Source organism: Zootoca vivipara, chromosome Z2 (genome assembly GCF_965207765.1).
Source record: "Zootoca vivipara chromosome Z2, rZooViv2.hap1.1, whole genome shotgun sequence".
NCBI lineage: Eukaryota > Metazoa > Chordata > Lepidosauria > Squamata > Lacertidae > Zootoca > Zootoca vivipara.
Window position 1 is genome coordinate 31287487 of NC_142585.1, and position 23690 is coordinate 31311176.

The 23690-nt window shown below is 50.0% G+C and overlaps 1 protein-coding gene across 1 annotated transcript; it reads left to right on the forward strand.

Moving 5' to 3' along the window:
• The first annotated feature begins 2643 nt into the window (after positions 1-2643).
• NALF2 (NALCN channel auxiliary factor 2) lies at positions 2644-22742 on the forward strand. The gene is made up of 3 exons (XM_035113946.3): positions 2644-3420; positions 15272-15443; positions 17039-22742. The coding sequence occupies exons 1-3, from the start codon at positions 2644-2646 to the stop codon at positions 17425-17427; spliced, it is 1338 nt and encodes a 445-aa protein (XP_034969837.1). The 3' UTR covers positions 17428-22742.
• Positions 22743-23690: the final 948 nt, after the last annotated feature.

Genomic DNA, 23690 nt, shown 5'->3' on the forward strand with positions numbered 1-23690 from the left:
CACAGCCCTTGAGTTTATTCAACACCCCCACCCCTTTATTTGATTTAACACCCCCTATACACACACACAAGGGACTCAGGTGGCGCTGTGGGTTAAACCACAGAGTCTAGGGCTTGCTGATCAGAAGGTTGGCATTTCGAATCCCTGCAATGAGGTGAGCTCCTGTTGCTTGGTCCCAGCTCCTGCCCACCTAAGCAGTTCAAAAGCACATCAAAGTGCAAGTAGATAAATAGGGACCGCTCCGGCGGGAAGGTAAACGGCGTTTCCGTGCGCTGCTCTGGATCGCCAGAAGCAATTTTGTCATGCTGGCCACATGACCCAGAAGCTGTCTGTGGACAAACGTCGGCTCCCTCGGCCTATAGAGCGAGATGAGCGCCACAACCCCAGAGTCGGACACGACTGGACCTGATGGTCAGGGGCGCCTTTACCTTTATACACACACACTCCTTGACTTGATTCAACACACACACAGAGAGAGACACAGCCCTTGAGTTTATTCAACATCCCCCACCCCTTTATGTGATCCAGCACCCCCCTACACACACACACCTTGACTTGATTCAACACACATACACACAGCCCATGAGTTTATTCAACACCCCCACCCCTTTATTTGATTCAACACCCCCTACACACACACACACACACACACACACACACACACACACACACCCCTTGATTTGATTAAACACACATACACACAGCCCATTAGTTTATTCAACACCTCCTTTCTTTGATTCAACACACACACACACACACACACACACGCACGCACACACGCACACATGCACACCTTGACTTGATTCAGCACCCAGGAGAGCAAGCCCAAGCTGAATGTGAGAGGGTTTGTTTATGGGGCAGCAAAGGATATATGCATTTGGGATCATATGGAGTGCATCTCTCCCCCCCCCCCATTAGAGAATACTAACTGGGACTAGCCGTCAAAGGTCACAGATCAGAGATGCTCATATTTTTCATCAATATAGCAGCTAAAGGTAATTATCTCAGGTCAGAGACGTTACTGTTGTTTATTGATACAGCATTTAAAGGTGATCTGTGAAACCCAGTGATACAGCATCCTCACAGAAAGTAAGAAGCTGGAAGTACCGGTAGCTTCTTCATTATGACTTTTCTGTGGCAAACTCCCCCCCCCCCATGCAGTGCTAGTCGCCATGCAGTTGTTCCACAGTATTTTCTTGTTTAAGGTTTTTATATGGTGCTTTCTGTCAGATGTGACTTCAAAGCTGTTTCCAGACAACAGGGAAATCCATATCAATAAAATACTTACAGGGCAATTCAAATATCAGCAAGAAAACAGGAATGATAAGCATCAGTTCTACAATACAAATAGAGACTAGAAGCTATGCATGGCTTCCAAAAGCACAAGAAAGCAAACAGATTATTTATTATTATTAAATTATTACTATAAATTATTACTATAAGTCTGAGGGCAGCAAAACATAAAGATTATGGAATCCCATAAGCCATAAAAAGGCTACAAATACCCTTAACAGAATAGCACAGGTGTGTGTGACAGCCAGCAAGGAGTAATAGGGTTAGGGTTGTTGGGAGGAGGGAAGGACGGTGTGTAGCCTGGTGTAAATTAATTTTTAGCCTGTGGGGATTACCGCAGCGTGGACTGTCCCTGAGAATTGTAGACAGGTGAGGATGCTGATCCCTTATTTTCAAATCCGAAACTTGAGAGCTATGCCGCGAAGAGAGGCTGTTGCGACAATGGAGATGCTCGGAACCGTCGACGGAAGCCCGAAGCCGTTTCTCCGTCCCTCCTGGGGAAAAGTTGCCCGGAGAGGGTGCCTGGAAGGGGTAATGGAGGGGGATTTTTTGAGGGGGCCCTGATTGGAGGCGGACACCAGAAGGAATCTCTGCCCGCTGCCCCACTAGCTGTCGGGCCAAGGGAAGGAGGAAGCGCGCCGCTGGCTCGAGGGGTGTTGGGGCCGGTAGCAAGCAGCGCGCACGCGCCCTCGCGCAGCAGCAGCGGCAGCAGCAGCCCACCCCATTCCTCAAGGTGTTCACGGAAGATGGCGACGGCTTGAAGGCGAGCGATGGGCAGGCGGAGTTCCCCCCGGCGCCAGGCTCCTGCTCCGCGACGCGGCGGTCCGGAGGAGAAGCGGGCGAAGGCGGAGCGGGCGCGCGGCGGGCGATCGGGAGCGAGCCGGCCGGCCAGGCCCCGTCGGAGCTGAGCGGGGATGGAGGGGAGGGGGAGAAGGAGGAGGGCCGAGCGGTGACGGACGGACGGAGCCGGAGCCGGGGGATGCCGACGCGCCGGGGCCGGCCATGGTGAGGGGCCTCCCGTCGTCGGCGACGCAGCACCATGCCCTGCCCGGCGGGAGCCCTTAGCAGCAGCAGCAGCAGCCCCGCGGCGGCAGCGGCAGGAAGAGGCTGGGGGCGCCCTCGGGGCGGGGATCGGCGGCGGAGGGCGCGGCGGCGGACGGGGGGCGCCGCCGCCGCGCGTCGCCTCGTGGCCGGGGATGCTTCTGCCGCCGCCGCCCGTCGTCGCCGAGCCACCATGCCGCGGAGGAGGAGGAAGAGGAGACCGGTGACATTACCGGGGAGGGGGTGCGGAGAGGAGCCCCGAGAAGGAAGAGGAGCCGGAGCCCCCCCGCCGCCGCCCCCTCCAAAAATATGACCGGCGGCGCCGCCTCCCAGAACCGCCGCCGTTGCATCCGAACCCCGCCGAACCCCCCCGAGAAACCGTGCGCCGACTCGGAGCGGGCCCAGAAATGGCGCCTGTCGCTGGCCTCTCTCCTCTTCTTCACCGTCCTTCTCTCCGACCGCCTCTGGCTTTGCGCCGCCGCCGGGGCCCAGCTCAGAGCCCAGGATAGGAGCGTCGCCCGGCCGGAGGCCGTGGTGAGGAGCGGTGGAGGCGCAGCCCCGACAGCGGAGGCGCAGCTCTGCCCCAACCAAGACTTGAGCTCAGCTTGTGGCCAACCGGCCGCGCCTCCCAGACCAGAAGCCGCGGCGGCGAGCAGCCCCGACGGCACGGCGCAGCCCTGCCCGGACTTAAGCTCTGCCTGCAGCCACCGCCGCCTCTTGCTAGGGCCGCCCGGGCCCGCCTTCCCGGTCGCCGCGCCTGCTGAGGCGTCCCAGCCGCAGCTAGCCTTCCTGGAGCTACACTTCCGCGGCCTGCGGCTCCCGTTCTGCCAAGACTACACCGTCTGGGACCTGCTGCTAGGCATGGCCGCCGCGGAGAGTTTGGACTGCAGCCTCCGGAGCCTGTTGGCCGACGTGGCAGCGGCGGCAGGCGGGGCGCAGCGCGGGGAAGCCTGCAGCAGCTGTCTCGAGGCCTACCAGAGGCTGGACCAACACGCTCAGGAAAAGTACGAGGAGTTCGAGGAGCTGCTGGAGAAGTACCTGCAGGCCGAGGACTATTCCGTGCGCTCCTGCCTGAGAGACTGCAAGGTAGGGTTGTCGTCGTCATCGTTGCTTCTGTTGTTGTTAATTACATTTATAGACTGCCCTGTTTTCTCTAAGGAGCTAAGAGTGGCGCACATACCATATTTCTCCCTGTTTTATCCTCACAAGAACCCTGCAAGGTAGGCTGAGAGGCAAAGACTGGCTCCCAAGGTCACACCCAATGAGATTCATGGCCAAGCGGGGATTTGAACCCTAGTATCACCCAGCTCATAATTCAGCCCTTTAACCTCTACATCATTATGCGACCCCTGAGTGGAAGCTTTTATTGTTTAACAGACTATTGTATTTTAATATTTTGTTGGAAGCTGCCCAGAGTGGCTGGGGAAACCCAGCCAGATAGGCAGAGTATAAATTATTATATTATTATTATACACCACACTTGCTTTCAGTTGTGAGAATTTGTAGAATGGGCGTTTGCCCCAGGACCTGAGACTGCCTTCCAGGCCCCCTCATCTCGCATGGAAGGAGTCTGGGCTTTCTCCTATTTCATTACATTTCTCCATTGCACTTATTTCCACTTTAGGGGCCAGCTCCTCCTCATTTAATCCCCACAACGATCCTTCAAGTAGGTTAGCTTCAGAGAAGACAGTGGCTGGACCCCAAGGTTGCACCCAGTGAGCTATAGGGCTGAGCAGCAATTTGAACCCTGGTCCTCAGGTCCTCATCCTCATTGATCCTTGAGAGGTAGGTTAGGCTGACAGGCAGATACTGTCATCATTGTCCCCCCCCCCCATGAGTTTCCTGGAGCAGACTCCAGAGGGGGCGGGCTCTCACAGGTCTGTATTCCAACCTTCTAACCATTATGGCTCTCAGGGAGTAAGCGACTTGTTTTGCCTCAGGGATGACTAGCAGACCCTGTTTTGAGCCCAAGGGTGACTAATATAACCCCATTTGCTTGCCCACACCTGCCTACCTTACTCATTTGAAGTACCCTGTGGGGGAAGAAAAGGTCTTGTATCCCTGCTTGAAGGGTGAGTCCAGGTTGTGAGGGAGGTAACATGGCTCGGATCTAGGTGCAGAATGGAAATTTAGTAAAAGCACAGCAGGAAAATGTGGTGTTACAAAGCAGGGAAAACAGAGGGTCAGTGAATTTGGGGAGGTTTGCCATCAGTGGCTGCTAGCTATGATGGCTATGCTCTGCCTCAACAGTGAGACAGGAATGCTTCTGAATACCAGTTGCTGGAAACCAACTCTCAGAAGTTCATGTGTCTTCCATAGTACCCAGTTACATTATGGGACTCAGGCAGGAGGCACTGGTGGGTGGCTGTAAAAGAGGACTGGACAAATTTTTGAAGAGGAGAAAGCTATTGATGGTTGCTGGCCAGAATGGCTATGCTCTGGCTCTACTATCTGAGACAGCAGTGCTTCTGAGTACCGGTACCAGTTGCTGGAAGCCACCAGAGAGGAGAGTTGCTCTTGTGCTCAGGTCCTCCTTGCAGATCTCTCTTTAGGGTATCCAGTTGGTCACTATGAGAATTCTGGACTAGATGGGCTTTTGGCCTCACCTAGCAGGCTTTTCTTATGCTCTTGTGCTCATGTTCTGCATGCTGGTTTCCCGCAGGCATATGTGCCCCTGTCGCAAGATGCTGCTGGACTCCAACTCTCATCAGTCCCAGTTGTCAGTATGTCTAGAGGTCAGGGAGGAGGATGGGAGTTGTAGTCCAGCAGCAAGTGAAAAGCTCTGTACTGTGGCAACGTTATTACTGCTATCATTATTAATTAAATATACTAGTCCCAAAAATGGGACGCGGGTGGCGCTGTGGGTTAAACCACTGAGCTTAGGGCTTGCCGATCAGAAGGTTGGCGGTTCGAATCCCCGCGTCGGGGTGAGCTCCCGTTGCTCGGTCCCAGCTCCTGCCAACCTAGCAGTTTGAAAGCACGTCAAAGTACAAGTAGATCAATAGGTGCCGCTACAGCGGGAAGGTAAACGGCGTTTCCGTGTGCTGCTCTGGTTCGCCAGAAGCGGCTTTGTCATGCTGGCACATGACCTGGAAGCTGTATGCCGGCTCGCTCGGCCAATAACGCGAGATGAGCGACGCAACCCCAGAGTCGGTCACAACTGGACCTAATGGTTAGGGGTCCCTTTACCTTTACTAGTTTCAAAGTGACATACAATATTTTAAAGGAATGAACAAACATAAATACATTGAAACCATTTTTTAATGTAAAAAATCAGCCATGTATGACTCTTGGCTTATTGCTGATATATACTGCAAATAAAAGAAGAAGCAGCAGCAGCAACAACAACAACAATCATAATTTATTATTTATACCCCACCCATCTGGCACCTTGTAAGGTCCGCTTACAAGAACAACAACAATTTATTATTGGTACCCCGCCCATCCGGCTGAGTTTCCCCAGCCACTTTGGGCGGCTTCCAACAGAAAATAGAATAAAATAATTGATTAAACATTAAAAGCCTCCCTAAACAGGGCTGCCTTCAGATATCTTCTAAAAATCTGGGAGCTGTTTTTCTCTTTGACATCTGATGGGAGGGCGTTCCACAGGGTGGGCGCCACTACCGAGAAGGCCCTCTGCGTGGTTCCCTGCAACTTGGCTTCTTGCAACGAGGGAACCAACGAAGGCCCTCGGTACTGGACCTCAGTGTCCAGGCAGAACGATGGGGGTGGAGATGCTCCTTCAGGTATATTGGACCGAGGCCATTTAGGGCTTTAAAGGTCAGCACCAACACTTTGAATTGTGCTCGGAAACGTACTGGGAGCCGATGTAGAGCTTTCAAGACCAGTGTTATGTAGTCTTGGCGGCCGCACCCTGTCACCAGTCTAGCTGCCACATTCTGGATTAGTTGCAGTTTCCAGGTCACCTTCAAATGTAGCCCCACATAGAGCGCATTGCAGTAGTCCAGGCGGGAGATAACTAGAGCATGCACCACTCTGGCGAGACAGTCCACAGGCAGGTAGGGTCTCAGCCTGCGTACCAGATGGAGCTGATAGACAGCTGCCCTGGACACAGAATTGACCTGTGCCTCCATGGACAGCTGTGAGTCCAAAATGACTCCCAGGCTGCGCATCTGGTCCTTCAGGGGCACAGTTACCCCATTCGGGACCAGGGAGTCCTCCACACCTGCCCGCCTCCTGTCCCCCACAAACAGTACTTCTGTCTTGTCAGGATTCAACCTCAATCTGTTAGCCGCCATCCATCCTCCAACCGCCTCCAGGCACTCACACAGGACCTTCACTGCCTTCAGTGGTTCTGATTTGAAAGAGAGGTAGAGCTGGGTATCATCCGCCTACTGATGAACACCCAGCCCAAACCCCCTGATGATCTCTCCCAGCGGCTGCATGTAGATGTTAAAAAGCATGGGGGAGATGTTAATAAGCCAGAACCCTGAGGCACCCCACAAATGAGAGCCTAAGGGTCTGAACACTCATCCCTCACCACCACTTTCTGAACACGGCCCAGGAGGAAGGAGCGGAACCACTGTATGACAGTGTCCCCAGCTCCCAACCCCTCTAGATGGTCCAGAAGGATGTTATGGTCGATGGTGTCAAAAGCCGCTGAGAGATCCAACAGAACTAGGAAACAGCTCTCACCTTTGTCCCTAGCCCGCCAGAGATCATCAACCAGTGCGACTAAGGCAGTTTCAGTCCCATGATGAGGCCTGAATCCCGACTGGAAGGGATCCAAATGGTCCACTTCTTCCAGGCATGTCTGGAGTTGTTCAGCAACCACTCGCTCAATAACCTTGCCCAAGAATGGAAGATTTGAAACTGGGCGATAGTTGGCCATATTGGCCACATCTAAAGATGGTTTTTTAAGAAGCGGTTTAATAACCACCTCTTTCAGCAGGTCTGGGAAGGCTCCCTCACAGAGAGAAGCATTCACCAACCCGTGAAGCCCATCGCCCAGCCCTTCCCAGCTAGCTTTTATAAGCCAGAATGGGCAAGGATCAGAGAGACAGGTGGTTGGTTTCACTTGTCCAAGCAGCCTGTCCACATCCTCGGAGGTAACAGATTGAAATTGATCCCACGCAACTTGACTAGACAGTCCTCTAGCACTCCCCCGCCCCGGCCCTGCTCCCACGGTAGAGTCTACCTCTTCCCGAATTTAAACGACTTTATCTGCAAAAAAAACTTTGCAAAATTGTTGCAGGAGATCATGTGGCCCATACTGGGCCCCGATGGAGCAGGTGATTCCACTAAACTGCGTACCTCCTGAAAAAGTCTCCTGCTGCTGTTTTCTGCAGATGCAATAGAGGCGGTGAAGAAAGTCTTCTTTGCCGTCGCTACCGCCACTTGGTAGGCTCAACATTGAGCTCTAACCCGTGTCCGGTCAGCTTCAGAATGAGTTATCCGCCACCGGCGCTCTAGCCGTCTCAGCGATTGTTTCATTGCCCTCAGATCCGTGGAAAACCATGGGGCTGTCTGGGCTCCATGCAATCGGAGAGGGCGCTTCGGAGCCAAACAGTTTATAGCCCTGGTTAACTCCACATTGCAGCGGGCCACCTGGGAATCAGCTGAAAGGCCATCAACATGGGATAAAGCATCCCCTACCACTCCCTGGAAACCATTTGGATCCATTAAGTGGTGGGGGTGGACCATCCGAATCTGTCCCACCTCCCTGCAGAGGGGAAGGGTCGCAGAGAAGTCCAGTTGCACCAGGTAATGATCTGACCATGGCACTTCTTTAGTTTCACTTTTACTTAGTGTCAGATCACCAACATCCAAAGAGGTAAACACCAGGTCCAAGGCATGTCCATGGCAATGAGCTGGGCCAGACTTATTCAGGGACAGCCCCATGGACGCCATGCTTTCCACGAAGCCCCAAGCGGCCCCTTGTAAGGTCCGCTTACAACAACAACAACAACAACAACAACAACAACAACAACAATTTATTATTGGTACCCCGCCCATCCAACTGAGTTTTCCCAGCCACTCTGGGTGGCTTCCAACAAAGATTAAAATACATTAAAATGTCACATATTAAAAACTTCCCTAAACAGGGCTGCCTTCAGATGTCTTCTAAAAGTCTGGTAGTTGTTTATCCCTTTGACATCTGGTGGGAGGGCGTTCCACAGGGCGGGTGCCACTACCAAGAAGGCCCTCTGCCTGGTTCCCTGTAACTTGGCTTCTTGCAGTGTGGGAACCACCAGAAGGCCCTTGGCACTGGATCTCAGTGTCCGGGCAGAACGATGGGGGTGGAGATGCTCCTTCAGGTATACTGGGCCGAGGCTGTGTGTGTGTGTGTACACACACACAAACTCGATTAAAACTTATCATGTGTGCAAAAAAGGTCATAGTTAAAAGCCAAAGACCTGGCAAAAGAGGATTTTATTTATTTATTTTTGCCTGGGAGCTAAAGATATAGAATCATAAAATTATCATTGATATTAGTAAGGTTACCAGATTTTTTTTCAATGAATCCGGGGACACTTTAAATACATACATACATACATACATACATACATACATACATACTGTATATTCCTGCGTATAAGACTACTTTTTAACCCAGGAAAATCTTCTCAAAAGTTGGGGGTCGTCTTATATGCCAGGTCGTATTTCTTATACGGCGAGTATATCCCAAACTCTATATTTTAACTGGAAAAGTTGGGGGTCATCTTATACGCCAGAATATACGGGTACATACTACACCTTCGGGACGTTGATGTTGCAGCAGTGGTGGTGGCAGAGGGGCCAGCCGCTGCCTTGACCTCAACTGCCACGTTTCCCCTTCCTCTGAGGCTTCTATCTCCTTTCTCCATGAGCCTGGGCAGCTCCTGAGTTGTTGCATTCTTCGGTGGTGGTGGTGGTGGGGAAGCAGTGTGCAGTGGGTCAGGCATGGAAGGTGGAGGAGGAGGGCCAAGAGTGGCGGTGAGGCTCAGGCAGCGCGATGCCTCCTTTCCCATTGGAGCAACCCCAATCCCATTCCTACTAGCTTGCAAGCAGGAGTGGGCAGGGATCCCCCAGCTGGGAAGGGAGGCTTCACACTGCCTTTCGGAGCAGCCCCATTCCAACTCCTACTTGCGTGCAAGCAGGAGGGGACAGGGATCCCTCAACTGGGAAGGGAGGCCTAACTGATAAGCCCCCCTCACAACTTAGTTGCTGGAGTCAGGGAAGGTGAAGGCAGCCCAGAAGCTGCTCTTTGAGCCCCTGCACCACCATCATATGGGGACTTCCGAGCAGCTCCTTAAGCCAGCCAGAGCCAACTGGTCCAGGCTGCTGAGATTGCAGCCGCTGCGTTTCCCAGGGACATTAGATGAAATCCGGGGACACTCCGGGGATGGAATTTGTCCGGGGGCTTATTCACAAATGCGGGGACTGTCCCTGGGAAACGGGGACGTCTGGTAACTCTAAACTAAGGTGGCTCAATTGGAGGTTTCCAAACAGAGGTTGGATGGCCACTTGTTAGGGGTGTTTTCACTGAGATTCCTGCATTGCAAGGGTTGGACTAGATGAGCCCTGGAACGCTTCCAACCCTACAATTCTATTATTAATTAAAAGCCAAAAAGACCTGGCAGAAAAGAAATGTTTTTGCCAGGCACTTAAAGATATGCAATGATGGTGCCAGAAGAGCTCTCATTGAGGAGCACATTCCACAAGCTAGGAGCCACTACTGAAAAGGCCCAATTCGCACATGGCATACCTGCAGACCTCCCATGGAGGAGGAGCACAGAAAAGGGCTTCAAATGATGGTTGTAGGGTCCGGGGCAGTTCCAATTGGGATGTATTGGGATCCTAAGGCACATAAGGCTTTTTAGGTCAAAACCAGCACTTTGAATTGGGCTTGAGCTTGAGATATTTTAGCTGCAAAGAAGTACCAAGGACTAGGAAACCCATTTTTGTGATGGTATCTGAAAAATCTTGTGGGGCGAATTCTTGCAAACTCTTCATCCAAATGAGATGGCCTAGTGTTTGGTGGCTGTGAAAAAGGCAAGCTCAATGCTAGGGGTCATAAAGAAAGGAACTGAAAATTGAAAACTGCTGGTATCATAATGCCCCATTATGCAAACCTACAGTCTGCATTTGTGAAGAGTTCTGGCTGCCTCACCTCAGGAAGGATATTGTGGAGTTGGGATAGGTTCAGAAAAGGGGAAGTGAAGCAGTCAAGGCAATTGGAGCGGCTCCCCAAGGAGAAAAGGTTGCAGCATTTGGGACAGTTTGGAGAAAGGGGGGGGGGGTGATATGACATGATAAAAAGTTTATACAATGATGCATGGCATGGAGAAAGTGGATGGAAGAAAGCTCTCCTCTCTCGCTCATAACATTAGAACTCGTCAGCACCCAATGTCGGAAGATTTGCAAAAGATGAAAGAAACTCCCACAGAAGGCAATGATGCCCACTATAGTGGAGAAGGGCTCTCAATGGTTACTAGCCAACATGGCTCTGCTCTGCTTCCACAGCTTGAGGTAGCAATGCTTCTGAATACCAGCTGCTGGGGACCACAAGTGGAAAGAGTCACTCTTGTGCTGGGATCCTACTTGTGGGTTTCCCATTGGAGCATCGGGTTGGCTCCTGTGTAAGCAGGATGTTGGACTAGGGGGGGTCATTGGCTCTTCTTCTGTTCTTATGAGTGGCAACCGTAGCCTCATTTTCCTTTTGAACAGACAGGAGTCCCACCACTCGCCTTGGCTTCCAGCCTCCAGGAGTGCAGATCACATCTAACCATGGATTTAGCTTATTTACTCACTGCATTTTTGAGGGACGCGGTGGTGCTGTGGGTTAAACCACAGAGCCTAGGGCTTGCTGATCAGAAGGTCGGTGGTTGGAATCCCCGCGACAGGGTGAGCTCCCGTTGCTCGGTCCCAGCTCCTGCCAACCTAGCAGTTCAAAAGCACCTCAAAATGCAAGTAGATAAATAGGTACCGCTCCAGCAAGAAGGTAAACGGCATTTCCGTGCGCTGCTCTGGTTTGCCGGAAGCAGCTTAGTCATGCTGGCCACATGACCCGGAAGCTGTACGCCAGCTCCCTCAGCCAGTAAAGCGAGATGAGCGCCGCAACCCCAGAGTCGGTCACGACTGGACCTGATGGTCAGGGGTCCCTTTACCTTTACCTTTACTCACTGCACTTACACCCCAGCTTTCCTCCAAAGAGCTGGAGGTGGTGCTTTAATTGTTCTCCCCCTCCTCATTTAATCCTTAACACCACCACTGTGAGGTGAGCTAAGCTGAGAGAAGGCTGCAACAGGCCCCTAAGGTCACACCCAGCAAACTTTGTGGCCAAGTGGGAGTTTGGGTCTCCAGGTCCTAGGCCTTATTTAATCCCCACAACAACCCTGTTAGGTAGGTCATGCCAAAAGGCAGTAGCTGGCTCCCAAGGTCACTTCCAGTGGGCTTCATGGCTGGAAGAAAATTTGAACCCGTCTCTCCCTGGTCCTTAGTCCGACACTCTAACCACTACACCTCGCTGATGCCAGGGAGGGGGCACTGACTTAGTCTTGGGGGAATGTCTTCTTCTTGAACCAGTTCATCCCAAGTATCCATGTTGTGGTGTCAGGGCAGCAGCTCATAGCATTTCCCCACAGCTTCATCCTTTTCCCCAAGGCAGAGGTTTGCCTTATAAAGTTGGAAGGACCCAAGGGTCACCTAGCCCTGCAGTGCAGGAATCACAGCTTTCTTGTGTGTTAAAAATGGGTGGGACCACATATCTCTCTCTACCCTCATTGTCTGATTCCAGCCTATGCAAGGATGTGATTCAGAGAGAAGGAAGTCCTTCATGCAGCACATAGTTAATCTGTGGAACTCCCTCCTACAGGATGGTTTTAAAAGAGGATTAGGGAAATCCTCTTATGATTCCTCAGTGCTGCTCTGGCTGGCTGCTCCTCCCTTGAAAAGCAGAGCCGCCTCCTTCATTTCTTCCGCACATATTTGCATTGCAGCATTTCAGTTTATTCAATGCTTCCTCTTCAAATACTCCTGAGTATAGAAATGCAACTCTAGCCTAAAATATACATGGATTAAAATGGAACAATAAAAACAAGAGTATAATTCTTAGAAGCAAAGCAACCCTCTCTTTCCCCCCACCACCACCCGCAAAAAAAAGAAGAAAAAAAGAAAATTATCCTTTAAAGGCAGCAATTATTGGGAATTGCAATATTATTGCAGCTAGAGCATCTGAATTGGGTCTGTTTTATAAATCATGAATATGGGGAAATGAGCACTGCTAATGAGATGTTTGAGCATCTGTTCAAGCTCGGCACACACGGTAGCCCTTCAAGGCAGGCTAGAGAAAAGTTCACTCTCTTAGACAGCATGACCTGTGGGTGGGGCATGTCCACACCTCACATTTCCATGGGTTTTATAGCATATTTCAGGGATGCTTTAGTTGTGATTCCTGCATTACAGGGGGTTGGACTGGATGACTGTTGGGGGCCCCTTCCTTACAACTCTACATTGGCTATTCTCAAGCAGAGTTTGAATGTCTGGGATTCTTTAGTGGTGATTCCTGTATTTCAAGGGGTTGTTCTCAATTACCCTTCTGGGGGTCCCTTCCAGCTCTACAATTCTATGAATTGCATAGGAAGAAGGATTGTCCGTCATTTCCCTTCAGAAGCCGCCAGTTTCCTTCTCCTGCTGGGAAATCCTGGTCCAGCCGCAACACTCAGCTCATGGCTGCCATGGCAACCACATCTGCTTCCCAGAGAAATGTGCAGGATGCATGTGGGGGTGGGCACGTCAGGGCAGCGCAACCAAGTTTGGGGGAGTGAGCAAGTGAGTGGTAGCCACAAGCAAAGGACGGGAAGGGAGGAAACAGCCCCTCTCAAAACTTCCCCTTCTCTAGCGTTGCCGAAGAAGAGGCAAGAAGGATATCCCCACCACCACAAACATTTGGAGCCTGATGCTCCTTATTGATGGTGTCGCTGCTAAATGAAGCCCTTTATTGATGGTGGTGTTAGCATTATTCTTTAGTGCATTTGTTCACTTGTTTACATAATGCGGAACCATAGAATTGTCTTGTTGGAAGGGTACCCTGAGGGTCATCTAGTCCAATCCCCTTCAGTGCACAAATTGCAACTAAGGAATCCCTGACAGATGGCCATCCAGCCCCTAGTTAGAAACCTCCAGTGAAGGAGAGATGGTGTTCTTAGATCATAGAACTGGAAAGGGACAGTGAGGGTCATCTAGTCTAAACCCCTTGCAATGCAGGAATCACAGCTGTGCTGTATTGCTGTGCTACTCCATTATAACATGACTCCATTTCTTGAGAGTTGCTGTCCACCAACTCTGGTTCTCACAATATATGGAAGCTTAACCATGCATAACTGCATCCCAGATTTTAGTTATCCATTCTCTCTTGAATGGAGTTATCACACACCCACACCCATTTTGACAGATAATGAAATCAAACATGAAACGAAGCAGGATGATGGTGCAGAAAAGAGTGTAGCTAGACAAAGGGGGGGGAGAAAGAGGCTGCCCGCGGTGGGGAAGGTAGCATTTGGAAGCAAATAACTGTAGTAAAAAGGTAAAGGGGCCCCTGACCATCAGGTCCAGTCGTGTCCGACTCTGGGGTTGCGGCGCTCATCTCGCTCTATAGGCCGAGGGAGCCGGCGTTTGTCCGCAGACAGCTTCCAGGTCATGTGGCCAGCATGACAAAGCTGCTTCTGGCGAACCAGAGCAGCGCACGGAAATGCCGTTTACCTTCCCGCCTGAGCGGTCCCTATTTATCTACTTGCACTTTGATGTGCTTTCGAACTGCTAGGCAGAGCATCATTATTTGTAAAGCCAGGGGCAATATTTTGAGAGCTGCTCTGGTGCCAACTTGAACTGTGTCATGCAGAGGAAATATTAAAAGGCAGGTTTATTTACCCTCTCTGCGACCTGTGCACATTGACTAACTACTAAGAGGAGATAAAGGGACCCCTGACCATTAGGTGCAGTCGTGACCGACTCTGGGGTTGCGGCACTTATCTCGTGTTATTGGCCGAGCGAGCCGGCATACAGCTTCCAGGTCATGTGGCCAGCATGACAAAACCACTTCTGGTGAACCAGAGCAGCACACGGAAACGCCGTTTACCTTCCCGCTGTAGCGGTACCTATTTATCTACTTGCACTTTGACATGCTTTCGAACTGCTAGCTTGGCAGGAGCTGGGACCGAGCAACGGGAGCTCACCCCGTCGCAGGGATTCGAACTGCCAACCTTCCTTCTGATTGGCAAGCCCTAGGCTCAGTGGTTTAACCCACAGCGCCACCCGCGTCCCAGAAGAGGAGATACTATGGAGCTTTATCTCTTGTTCCTAACCTCTGTGCTTATACTTTGAACTGGTAGCAAAAATGAGTGAGTTCTGGTTAGGTTTCAACTGCTCAGCCTAGTGTTCAAACATAGGAGCAAGAGGCAGCAGCGCCACCTGCTAGACCCTGGACCCCCACAATCAGCGAAGGCTGAAATACAACAGGAAGAAGTCCAGCAGGTGAAGCTCTCGTGGCCATGGCTTATAAACAGGGCATTTAGCAAAGAGTTTGAGGGGGGTGCCTGGAGTGCTGTCTCACAAGGTTTGTGGGACCAAGAGACATGGATGGCGAGGGAGCTGTTGCAGTGATCTGCAGCACCTGTTCTGTGTTTGTCTTCCTGACTGAGAACGTGCAAAAGTCCAGGTCGAGGCATTCCTTTATTTCTCAATGGTTGGGGCATTTGAACACTGTGAGAATAAGATGCTAGACCAGCTGGGTCACTGGCCTCATCCAGCAGAGCTCCCCTTACGTTTATTCCAAATCCAATTGCAGGGGTGCTGGGTTTACATTCATTCTGTACAGTGTTTCTCTTTATTCCTACCTTCAGAGCATGCAAGGCTGCTCCCTGTTGAGTTCACACCTGTGTCAACCTTGTGGATCCCATTTTTCTAATGCTCCCTTCTCCTTCCTCCCTTCCTGCAGGCTGTCTACAAGGCATGGCTGTGCTCTGAGTACTTCAATGTGACCCAACTGCAGTGCCAACACCGGATCCCATGCAAGCAATACTGCCTGGAGGTGCAAACAAGATGTCCCTTCGTCTTGCCTGACAATGACGAGCTGATCTATGGAGGGTTGCCTGGCTTCATCTGCACCGGTGAGGCTTAGAATCTATGTTATAGAATCAGAGAACTGTAGAGTGAGGAGGTGCCCCCAGGTGTCATCTAGTCTAACCTCCTTCAATGCAGGAATCTCAGCTCAGAAATCCCTGACAGACAGCCATCCAACCTCTGCTTATGAACCTCTACTGATGGAGAGCCCACCACCTTCATTAGTCATAGAACCATAGAATGGTAGAGTTGGAACCCAAGAGTCATCTAATGCAGGAATTGCAGCTGGATAGACCTTGGCAGACACCATCCAACTTCTGCTTAAGAACTTCTAATGAAGGACAGCATACCACCTTCCGAGGGAGTCTGTCCTACTGTCAAACAGCTTGTATTCCCTGCTCATTGGAATTGTTAGATTTGTATATTTGGACAAAAATTATTCTGCTTGTCCAAGATACTACCGTATCCACAGGGAGTTAGCCTTGGACTTGTCCAAAGCCTGCCTAGTGTTTTTGGGTTTTTTTTAAAAAAAATAAAGATATTAACACAATTACCAACCCAAAAGTGAAGTAGCAGGGTACTGTATCATCCCATATCCAAAGCAAGCAAGCAATAAATGAAGAGATAAAGAAATGGTGAGACCCACCAATAAAAATTGATACATTCCTACTTCCCAAGTTGGCATGGATGGTAAATGTTGAGCATCTGTGTCCAAAGCACTGGAAATGAAAGTCCCACCAGGTGGCATAGAAGCCTCCTGGATCCCCCACCCTGGAAACACACAGCTTATGTGTCATTTTCCCCCACAAATGCCAAAGTCCTTAGGTTCTTATACCACTCAGCCAAATGCATATTTTTCAAGCTTTTCCATTGCTGGCCCATTGAAACGCTAGCACTACAGGGGGTTGCAGATGACCATTGGGATCCCTTCCAACTCTTCAGTTCTATGATTAAGGGCTTGAATTCACCCTGTTTATTTCCCATGTGTAAGGGGGTGGGCTTACAGGGAACAGCCACCCCTCATCAAATCCAGCTCTTCGAATGGCTCGGACAACAGCAGAGGGACAGGAGACAGGAAGGAGGAAGTGAGCGGAGCGGGCCAGGGCTCAGGCAGCATACAAGAGCTCTACCTGCAGCCTGTGATACCAGCAAGGAAGGAGGGGCCAGCAGAGAGTTCCAGCGGGGAAACAGCAGAGGGGCGTCCTTTCAAATTCACCCTGGAACTGAGGCGATCAGTGGCTCGCAAACGCAGGGGGAGGAGATTTGGGGTCCCCAAACTACTCTGCTGGGAGAGGATCCAAAAAGCGCCATTGGGAGAATCTGATAGTACTGAGTAGACATGTTTTCATGAAACTCTTGCATTATAAATAACTTTCACAATAAAAGTATTAAAGACAAGCTGGTTTGGAGTGTCATTGCTCGAGGGTAGCCAGCAAATGCCCTGACAGCATGTGTTGTGCATTAGTATAGAGACAAAGGAAGCAATAAGCCATTCCCTCCAAATGCTTGCTTCTTCCTTTTTAACTGCCTATTTGAGGGTTCCTGTAGCGCAACCCTGGTGAGCTCTCCTGAAGGTAGCATTTAGCATTTCCTGATTCCACCTCTTCCTTCTCCTCCTTTGTTTCTGTTCTCATCCTGCCAGGGTTGCTGGAGAAGGAGCTGCCTGACCAGGAAGCCAAGTGCTGTGATTTGCGGTGGGACTCCTGTGACCGGCACCTGGAAGGCAATCGCAATGCATCTGCCAAATCGGAGCCATTCCATGACCAACAACACAACACCCCCCATCACCACCAGCAACGGCAGCAGCAGCACTACAACCTCTACTATCACCACACCCAATACCACCACCACCACCCGTCCTTGCTGCCAGTGTCTGCAGGGTCCCGCCTCAGCAACAGCAAGATCCGGTTCTGCGTCCTGGTCCTGATGCTCCTCCACACCATGGTGTCCTTCTCGAGCGTGCACAGCAGCGGGGGACTGAGCTTGGGGGCCTTCCCCACCATGGATGAGACCCTCGCAAGGGACGAGTGAACCTCCTCTGCAAGGCAGGGAAAAAGGAAACCTCCAGCTCTTTTCTCACCTGGAGGAAAGAAGGGGTTTGGGTGGGCACAATGAAGCTCTCCCTACAGTGGTGGGGGTGGCGGCGCAGGACTGGGGGTGACACAGACAAAGCCACCCCAACGCAGAGCCCCCTCCCACCTACCCCCCCCCCAGAGCAGGTTGTTGCAGGGCCCGCCCTGCAGCGGGTGAGTCTCTGAAGCGTTTGGGGTGCTGTGGGAACAAACTCTGAAGAAGGGATTGTTCAACAGCAGGCTTCAGACTGGGCCTCTGGGGGGGGGGGAATGCTCAGTGAGCAGCAGGCCTGAGGCTACGTCTCGGGGGGGGGGAATGGTTCAGCTAGCAGCAGGCCTTAGGCTGGGCCTCTGGAGAACAGTTATGTTTGCAGGAAGCCTCAGGCACGGCCTCTGGAGAAAAGGGTTCGATCGGCTGCAGACCTCAGGCCAGGTCGGGGGGGGGGGCAATAGTTCTGTTGGCAGCAAGCCTCAAGCTGTCGGCCTTCTGTGTCATAGAGGCTCAAGAGTCTGAGGGAAGGCCCACAGTGGGGCTTGAAAAGAACTGCCTTCTGTGGAAAGGCACCCCCCCCCCGGCCCACCAAGGGCCACTTCTCTGGCCGCCGCCACACATAACATGTCTAATTTATGGGGCCACGGTGATCTCTTCCCCATACTGGGTAACTTGCCCTAGGGGCAAAAGAAACGGCTTGGCAGAGATCTGTTGTGTTTTTTTTTTCCTCCCCCATCATCCTCTCAGCCCAATCCAAACTATAATTGTGATGGTGCACTGCCCTGCTGCCCCCTGCCCCCAGCTGTAGGACCCTCCATCAGTCACTAATAATTCCCAAGCAACCTTTTCAGTGCTCTCAGTCGAGCCATGTTATGTGATGGGTTGGCCCTTCAGCATTGCAGTGGGCTGGACTAGATGGCGCTTGGGTTTCTTCCAGCTCTTCTATGATACGGTTTTTCAAGTGCTCCTTGAATAGCTTAAATTGAGGGCATGCCTGCATCACCCTTGTCCTCCGGGAGATGTCCTAGGACATGCCACCACCAGCAGGTCCCCTCCTGCTCCTCCCCCCACCCCCGGTGGTGTGGTCCAATTTTTCCATTTTTGGAATTGGTTTGGCAATCACTGGGAGTTCCCTCATATTTGAAATAAGAGTTTTATTGGCAGAACTGCAGCTTGGAAGGGAAAGGGTTAAATTCATAGAATGGTATAATTGGAAAGGGTCTCAAGGGTCTTCTAGTAAAATGCCTGCAATGCAGGAATCCAATACAGTAAATCACTCCTGCCTTCCCACTTTCTGTGATCCTGATAATGATTTAAAAACAACAACAACAACCCACACCCTTTCCGTTGCTGCTAGTCAGGCTTTTTAAAGAAACCATTTTTTAAATGAAGCCTTTAAAGTAAGGTCTCTTTTGGCCCAGAGCAGTCAAGAGACATATTCCCCTTTTGAACCTGGAGTTTCTCCTTGTTATTTGAACTGTCCCTGCTCTACTAAAGAGAATTTCCCCCAATGTTCATCCAGTAATCATAGTATTAACATCATCATCATTATCAAGAATCCCCAACAGACAGCCATCTATCTCATGTTTAGAAACCTCCAGTAAAGGAGAGTCCATCCACCACCCTCCAACAGTTCTTACCCATTGAAAGTTCTTCCTAATGTTTAGTTGGAACCTTCTTTCTTGCAATTTGAATCCTTTGGTTCGGGTCCTCACCTCTGGAGCGTCAGAAAACAAGCTGGCTACATCTTCCCTGTGATAGCCCTTCAGATATTTGAAGAGCTCTTATGTGGCCCCTCAGTCTCCCCTTCTCCAACTCCCTCAGCTGTTCCTCACAAGCTTTGGTTTCAAGACCCTTGATCATCTTGGTTGCTCTCCCCTGCAAACCTTCCAGCTTGCCAGAATAGAATGTTGCTATTCTTTCCCTTGTTCTGGACTCCTTAGACTTCTGTTGATGCAGCCTAGAATTGCATTAGCCTTTTTTTGCTGCTGCATCACACTGTTGACTCGTGTTAAGTTTGTGGTCTGCTAAGACCCCATTTTTTTTTACATGTACAGTGGTACCTCAGTTTAAGAACAGTCCGGTTTAAGAATGATTCGGTTTACAAACTCCGCAAAACTGGAAGTAGTGTCCCAGTCTGCGAACTTTACCTCGGTCTAAGAACGGAATCTGAATGGTGGAAGGGCACCGGCAGTGGGAGGCCTCATTACGGTAGGGAAAGCGCGCCTTGGTTTAAGAACGGATTCGGTTTAAGAACGGACTTCCAGAACAGATCAAGTTCATAAACTGAGGTACCACTGTATATGCACAGTTTTGTGTTTCTTTTAAGGAACTCACCTGACCCACGGTGTATCCCTCAACCCCATGCCTTTTCCCCAGGCCAGTAGTCAAGGCAGCTCACACAGATAAGATACAAAAAGCTGAAAACATATAAACGATAATTGCTAAAAAGTAATTAAACTCTTAGAAATACCCAAATCTATTTTTAAAAGTCAGTCCCCAAAGCCTACCTGAATAAAACAGTCTTTGCCTTCTGGCCAGAAGGACAGCAAGGAGGGAGCCAGACTGTCTTCTCTAGGAAGGGAGTTCCAAAGTTGTTTGGGAGCAGCCACTACTGAGAAAGCTCTCTTCCATGTCACCGCCAAGCATACTTGGGGAGGGTGGTAGGACCGAGAGAAGGGCCTCTCCCAAAGATCTCCAAGCTTGGTCAGGTTTTTATGGGAGGATACATTTCAGAGATTCTGGTCCTATGCTTGATCCAAGATGCTGGGGATGGACTCCCAGACTCTGGATATAAAAGCAGGTTCACTGTTACCCCTTCCCTAAAGTGGCTTTGGTAGGTGATAGGAGAGAGAGAAAGAAGGCCTTTAAGAACTTCTGATGCAAACAAAGTTCGCCCCACAAGTAGAGGTTATTTTGGGTAATTTTTTTCTTTCACATCAAGGTGAGAGGTTGGGGTGCAATAGGTCATCTGTTAGGGCTTTAGCTAAGATTCCTGCATTGCAGGGGGTTGGATGAGATGGCCCTTGGAGGATACCTTCCAACTCTATGATTCTATGAAATCTGACTTTCTCCCATCATTTGTGATGCACAGAAAATGCTTCTGCCTCTGTTTTCCAGTTCTTTGGAACTGTTTATTACAGCCCGAATGAGACCAGGCAGGATGCACAGGGCCCCAATTCCAAGGTCTGTGATTCTGTTATTATCACCACCTCACCTCCTGGCTGATGGTGTTTGCATTTTTGTTTAAAACCTGCCTATGCAGTGCAAAAATGTGTTTAGAGCCCTATCTTTCTCTGCCCCAAGAAGTTGTGCCTGTTCATTTGATGGTTGGCAATACAAACACTGTCACCTTCTGAGAAGGACAAGGCTTTACCATGATACTCTCCAGTCCAAGAATGCAGCAGTACCCACCCACCCCCAATTTCTAGTCACCCTAAAAAAGCACTTTTCCTCCATGTCCAAGAGGACATTTCTGGAGAAGCATCCCCCAGGAAGCATTGCAGTGAGTGGGACTGGATGACCCTTGGGGCACCTTCCAGCTCTACAATTCTATGATTCAAAGTTCTAGCCCTTAAACCAAACAAGCTGGAGGTGGGAGGTGGCTAGGCAGCCAATGGAACTGGCAAGGGCAATTGGGTGGGGGGGTGCTCTGATCTAGTATTCAAAATGTGTTGTGTGGGTTCATTTTAAATGTTGCTTTACGATGCTTGTTTTATATATTTTTATTTTAATGATCTCATTTGAAAATACTTCAAGGGCCTTTGTGGTGGACTAGAGCCCCAGCACATTAAAACAACGCCTGCCTCTTCTTGCCACTCCACTGAGATCTGGTGAGCTAAGAGAGGTTGGGAGGATGTGATTCAGAGACCCGGGGCCTGGTTGCTGCTGAACCCTTCTCAAGTGCTTGTAGGCACCAAGGCCAGGCCTGCCACGGGGGGGGGGGGGGGGGAACAAGTCATTTTTTACGGTATATAGTGGTGAGGTTTAAAAGATTAAAGTCATGTTGCTGAAGTCAACATTTTAAAACCTCCTTTCTACTCTCTCCCTGCCTTGTTTCTGTCCTACTTTCTCCTTTCTGGGCTCGTCCACACTTTTGCTTACCCCATGTTTTGATTGCATCATGTGCCAATTAATTTCCTCCAAGTCCGAGAGCTTTTCTCATTCTTTCCACTGCCGTGCCTTGCAAAAAGTCTGATCTTACCTGCTGCCTGCTGAATTGGATCTCACCGAATGTGCGGAAGTGTTGCTTAACAGAGGGCTTGTCTACCCTTTTGCTTGCCCCATATTTCAATCATATCATGCTGCTATTCGTTCCCGTGATTCTGAGACTTCTTGTTGTTGATCCACCACTGTGCCTTGTGAAAATCTGATCTTGCCCACTGAATTGAAGATCATAGGAACAAAATTATAGAATTGTATAGTTGGAAGGGATCCCGGGGGTCATCTAGCCCCTGCAATGCAGGAATCACAACTAAAGCATCCCTGACAGATGGCCATTCAACCTCTGCTTTAAAATCTCCAATGAAGGAGAGTCCACCACCTCCCAAGGGAGTCTGTTCCACTGTCAAACAGCTCTTGCCCTCAGAAAGTTATTTGCTTGGTTAAGCAAAATCTCTGGATTTTCTACATGTCTGATAAAGATCTGATTCAGAGGTAAGATTGGATTTATGCAAGGTGTGGCCACAGAACAAGAAACTAGGAATTAATTGATATACAATACAATCCAAATATGGGTCGAGTGGAAGTGTGAAGGAGCCCTTAAGCAAAATCTCTCTTTGGACTCTCTGCATAGCTGACAAAATATGATTTGGCAGGTGGCACTGGATTTTCACAAGGAGTAACTGTCGAAGAATGAGAACAGCTCTTGGACCCAAAGGAATTAATTGGGGCACAATATAATCCAAATAAGGGTCTAGAGAAAGTGCAGACGAGCCAGCTGTCATAATAAAGCGACTGTGTCTTTGGAAGGGGGTGGGACGGTTTTCTTATGCCACTTGACACACTGTGCTTCATCTTTAGAACTTTTTTGCACTAGTTCCTATTACATTTATTTTCCAAAAACAGTTTGGGAGTTGAGGGAGGGGGGGGAAGGGGGGGAAACCAACCCAAACAACAAAACCATGCTATAATTCAGTTGTATTAAAACTATTATCCTACTCTGTGTTTTCAGTAGTCTCTGTACCTGTAACGCTTTCAGTTCCATTGTATTTTGGATCAGGGGTTTTCTCTGCTCCTTGTTTAACCCAGTAAAGAAATAAAATGTTAAGAATTGATGATAACTTTCCCTCCTGGTGCATTATTTCAGCTTTGCAGGTTGAGTTTCCACTTCCACATAGTAAAATATCAACCATTCAAACATTCCCTAGACAAGGCTACCTTCAGATTCTTCTAAAAGTTGTGTAGTTCTTTATCTCCTTGACATCTGTTGGGAGGGTGTTCCACAGGGAAGGCGCCACCACCAAGAAGGCCCTCACTTCTCACAATGAGGGAACTGCCAGAAGGCCCTTGGAGCTGGAGCTGAGTGTCTGGGCTGAACAATGGGGTGGAGATGCTGTGTCAGCTATACAGGGTTGAAGCCATTTAGGGCTTTAGGACAGCACCAACACTTTGGAAACATACAATAAAAACAAAGTCATAAAATAAAAACCATATAAAAATGTTAAAAACAGTTATCAATTAACCATTATGGAAGGATATCTTCTTCGCCTGGCAGAATAGAACATTTTTCAGTAGCAGTTTAGAGGTCGGCACAAAAGGCAAGTGCTGAATCTCCAGTGGCAGGGAGTTCTATGTGCAGAGGCTTTGCTTCTTGTTATCAAATGAACCTTACCAATTGGGGAAATGTCCAATAATGCTCCTGCAGATGATCTCATTGATCATGCTTTCTTGGAGGTTTTGAAACACAGGTTGGATGGCCATCTGTCGGGGATTGTTGTTGTTTAGTCCTTTAGTCGTGACCCCATGGACCAGAGTACGCCAGGCACTCCTGTCTTGCACTGCCTCCCGCAGTTTGGTCAGACTATTTAGCTGTGAATCCTGCACTGCAGCTGGCTGAGTTAGATGGCCCTTGGGGTTTCCTTCCAATGCTACCAAACTATGATAAAGGCAACCCAGACGAGAAAACCAAGTTGCTCCCCATACCGACCTGGCAGGCTGAGCCAGGTGTATGGTGCTGCATTTCCCCCGAAAGCTGGGCGTCTGCCAATCAGCTGCTTTACTGGAGAGGG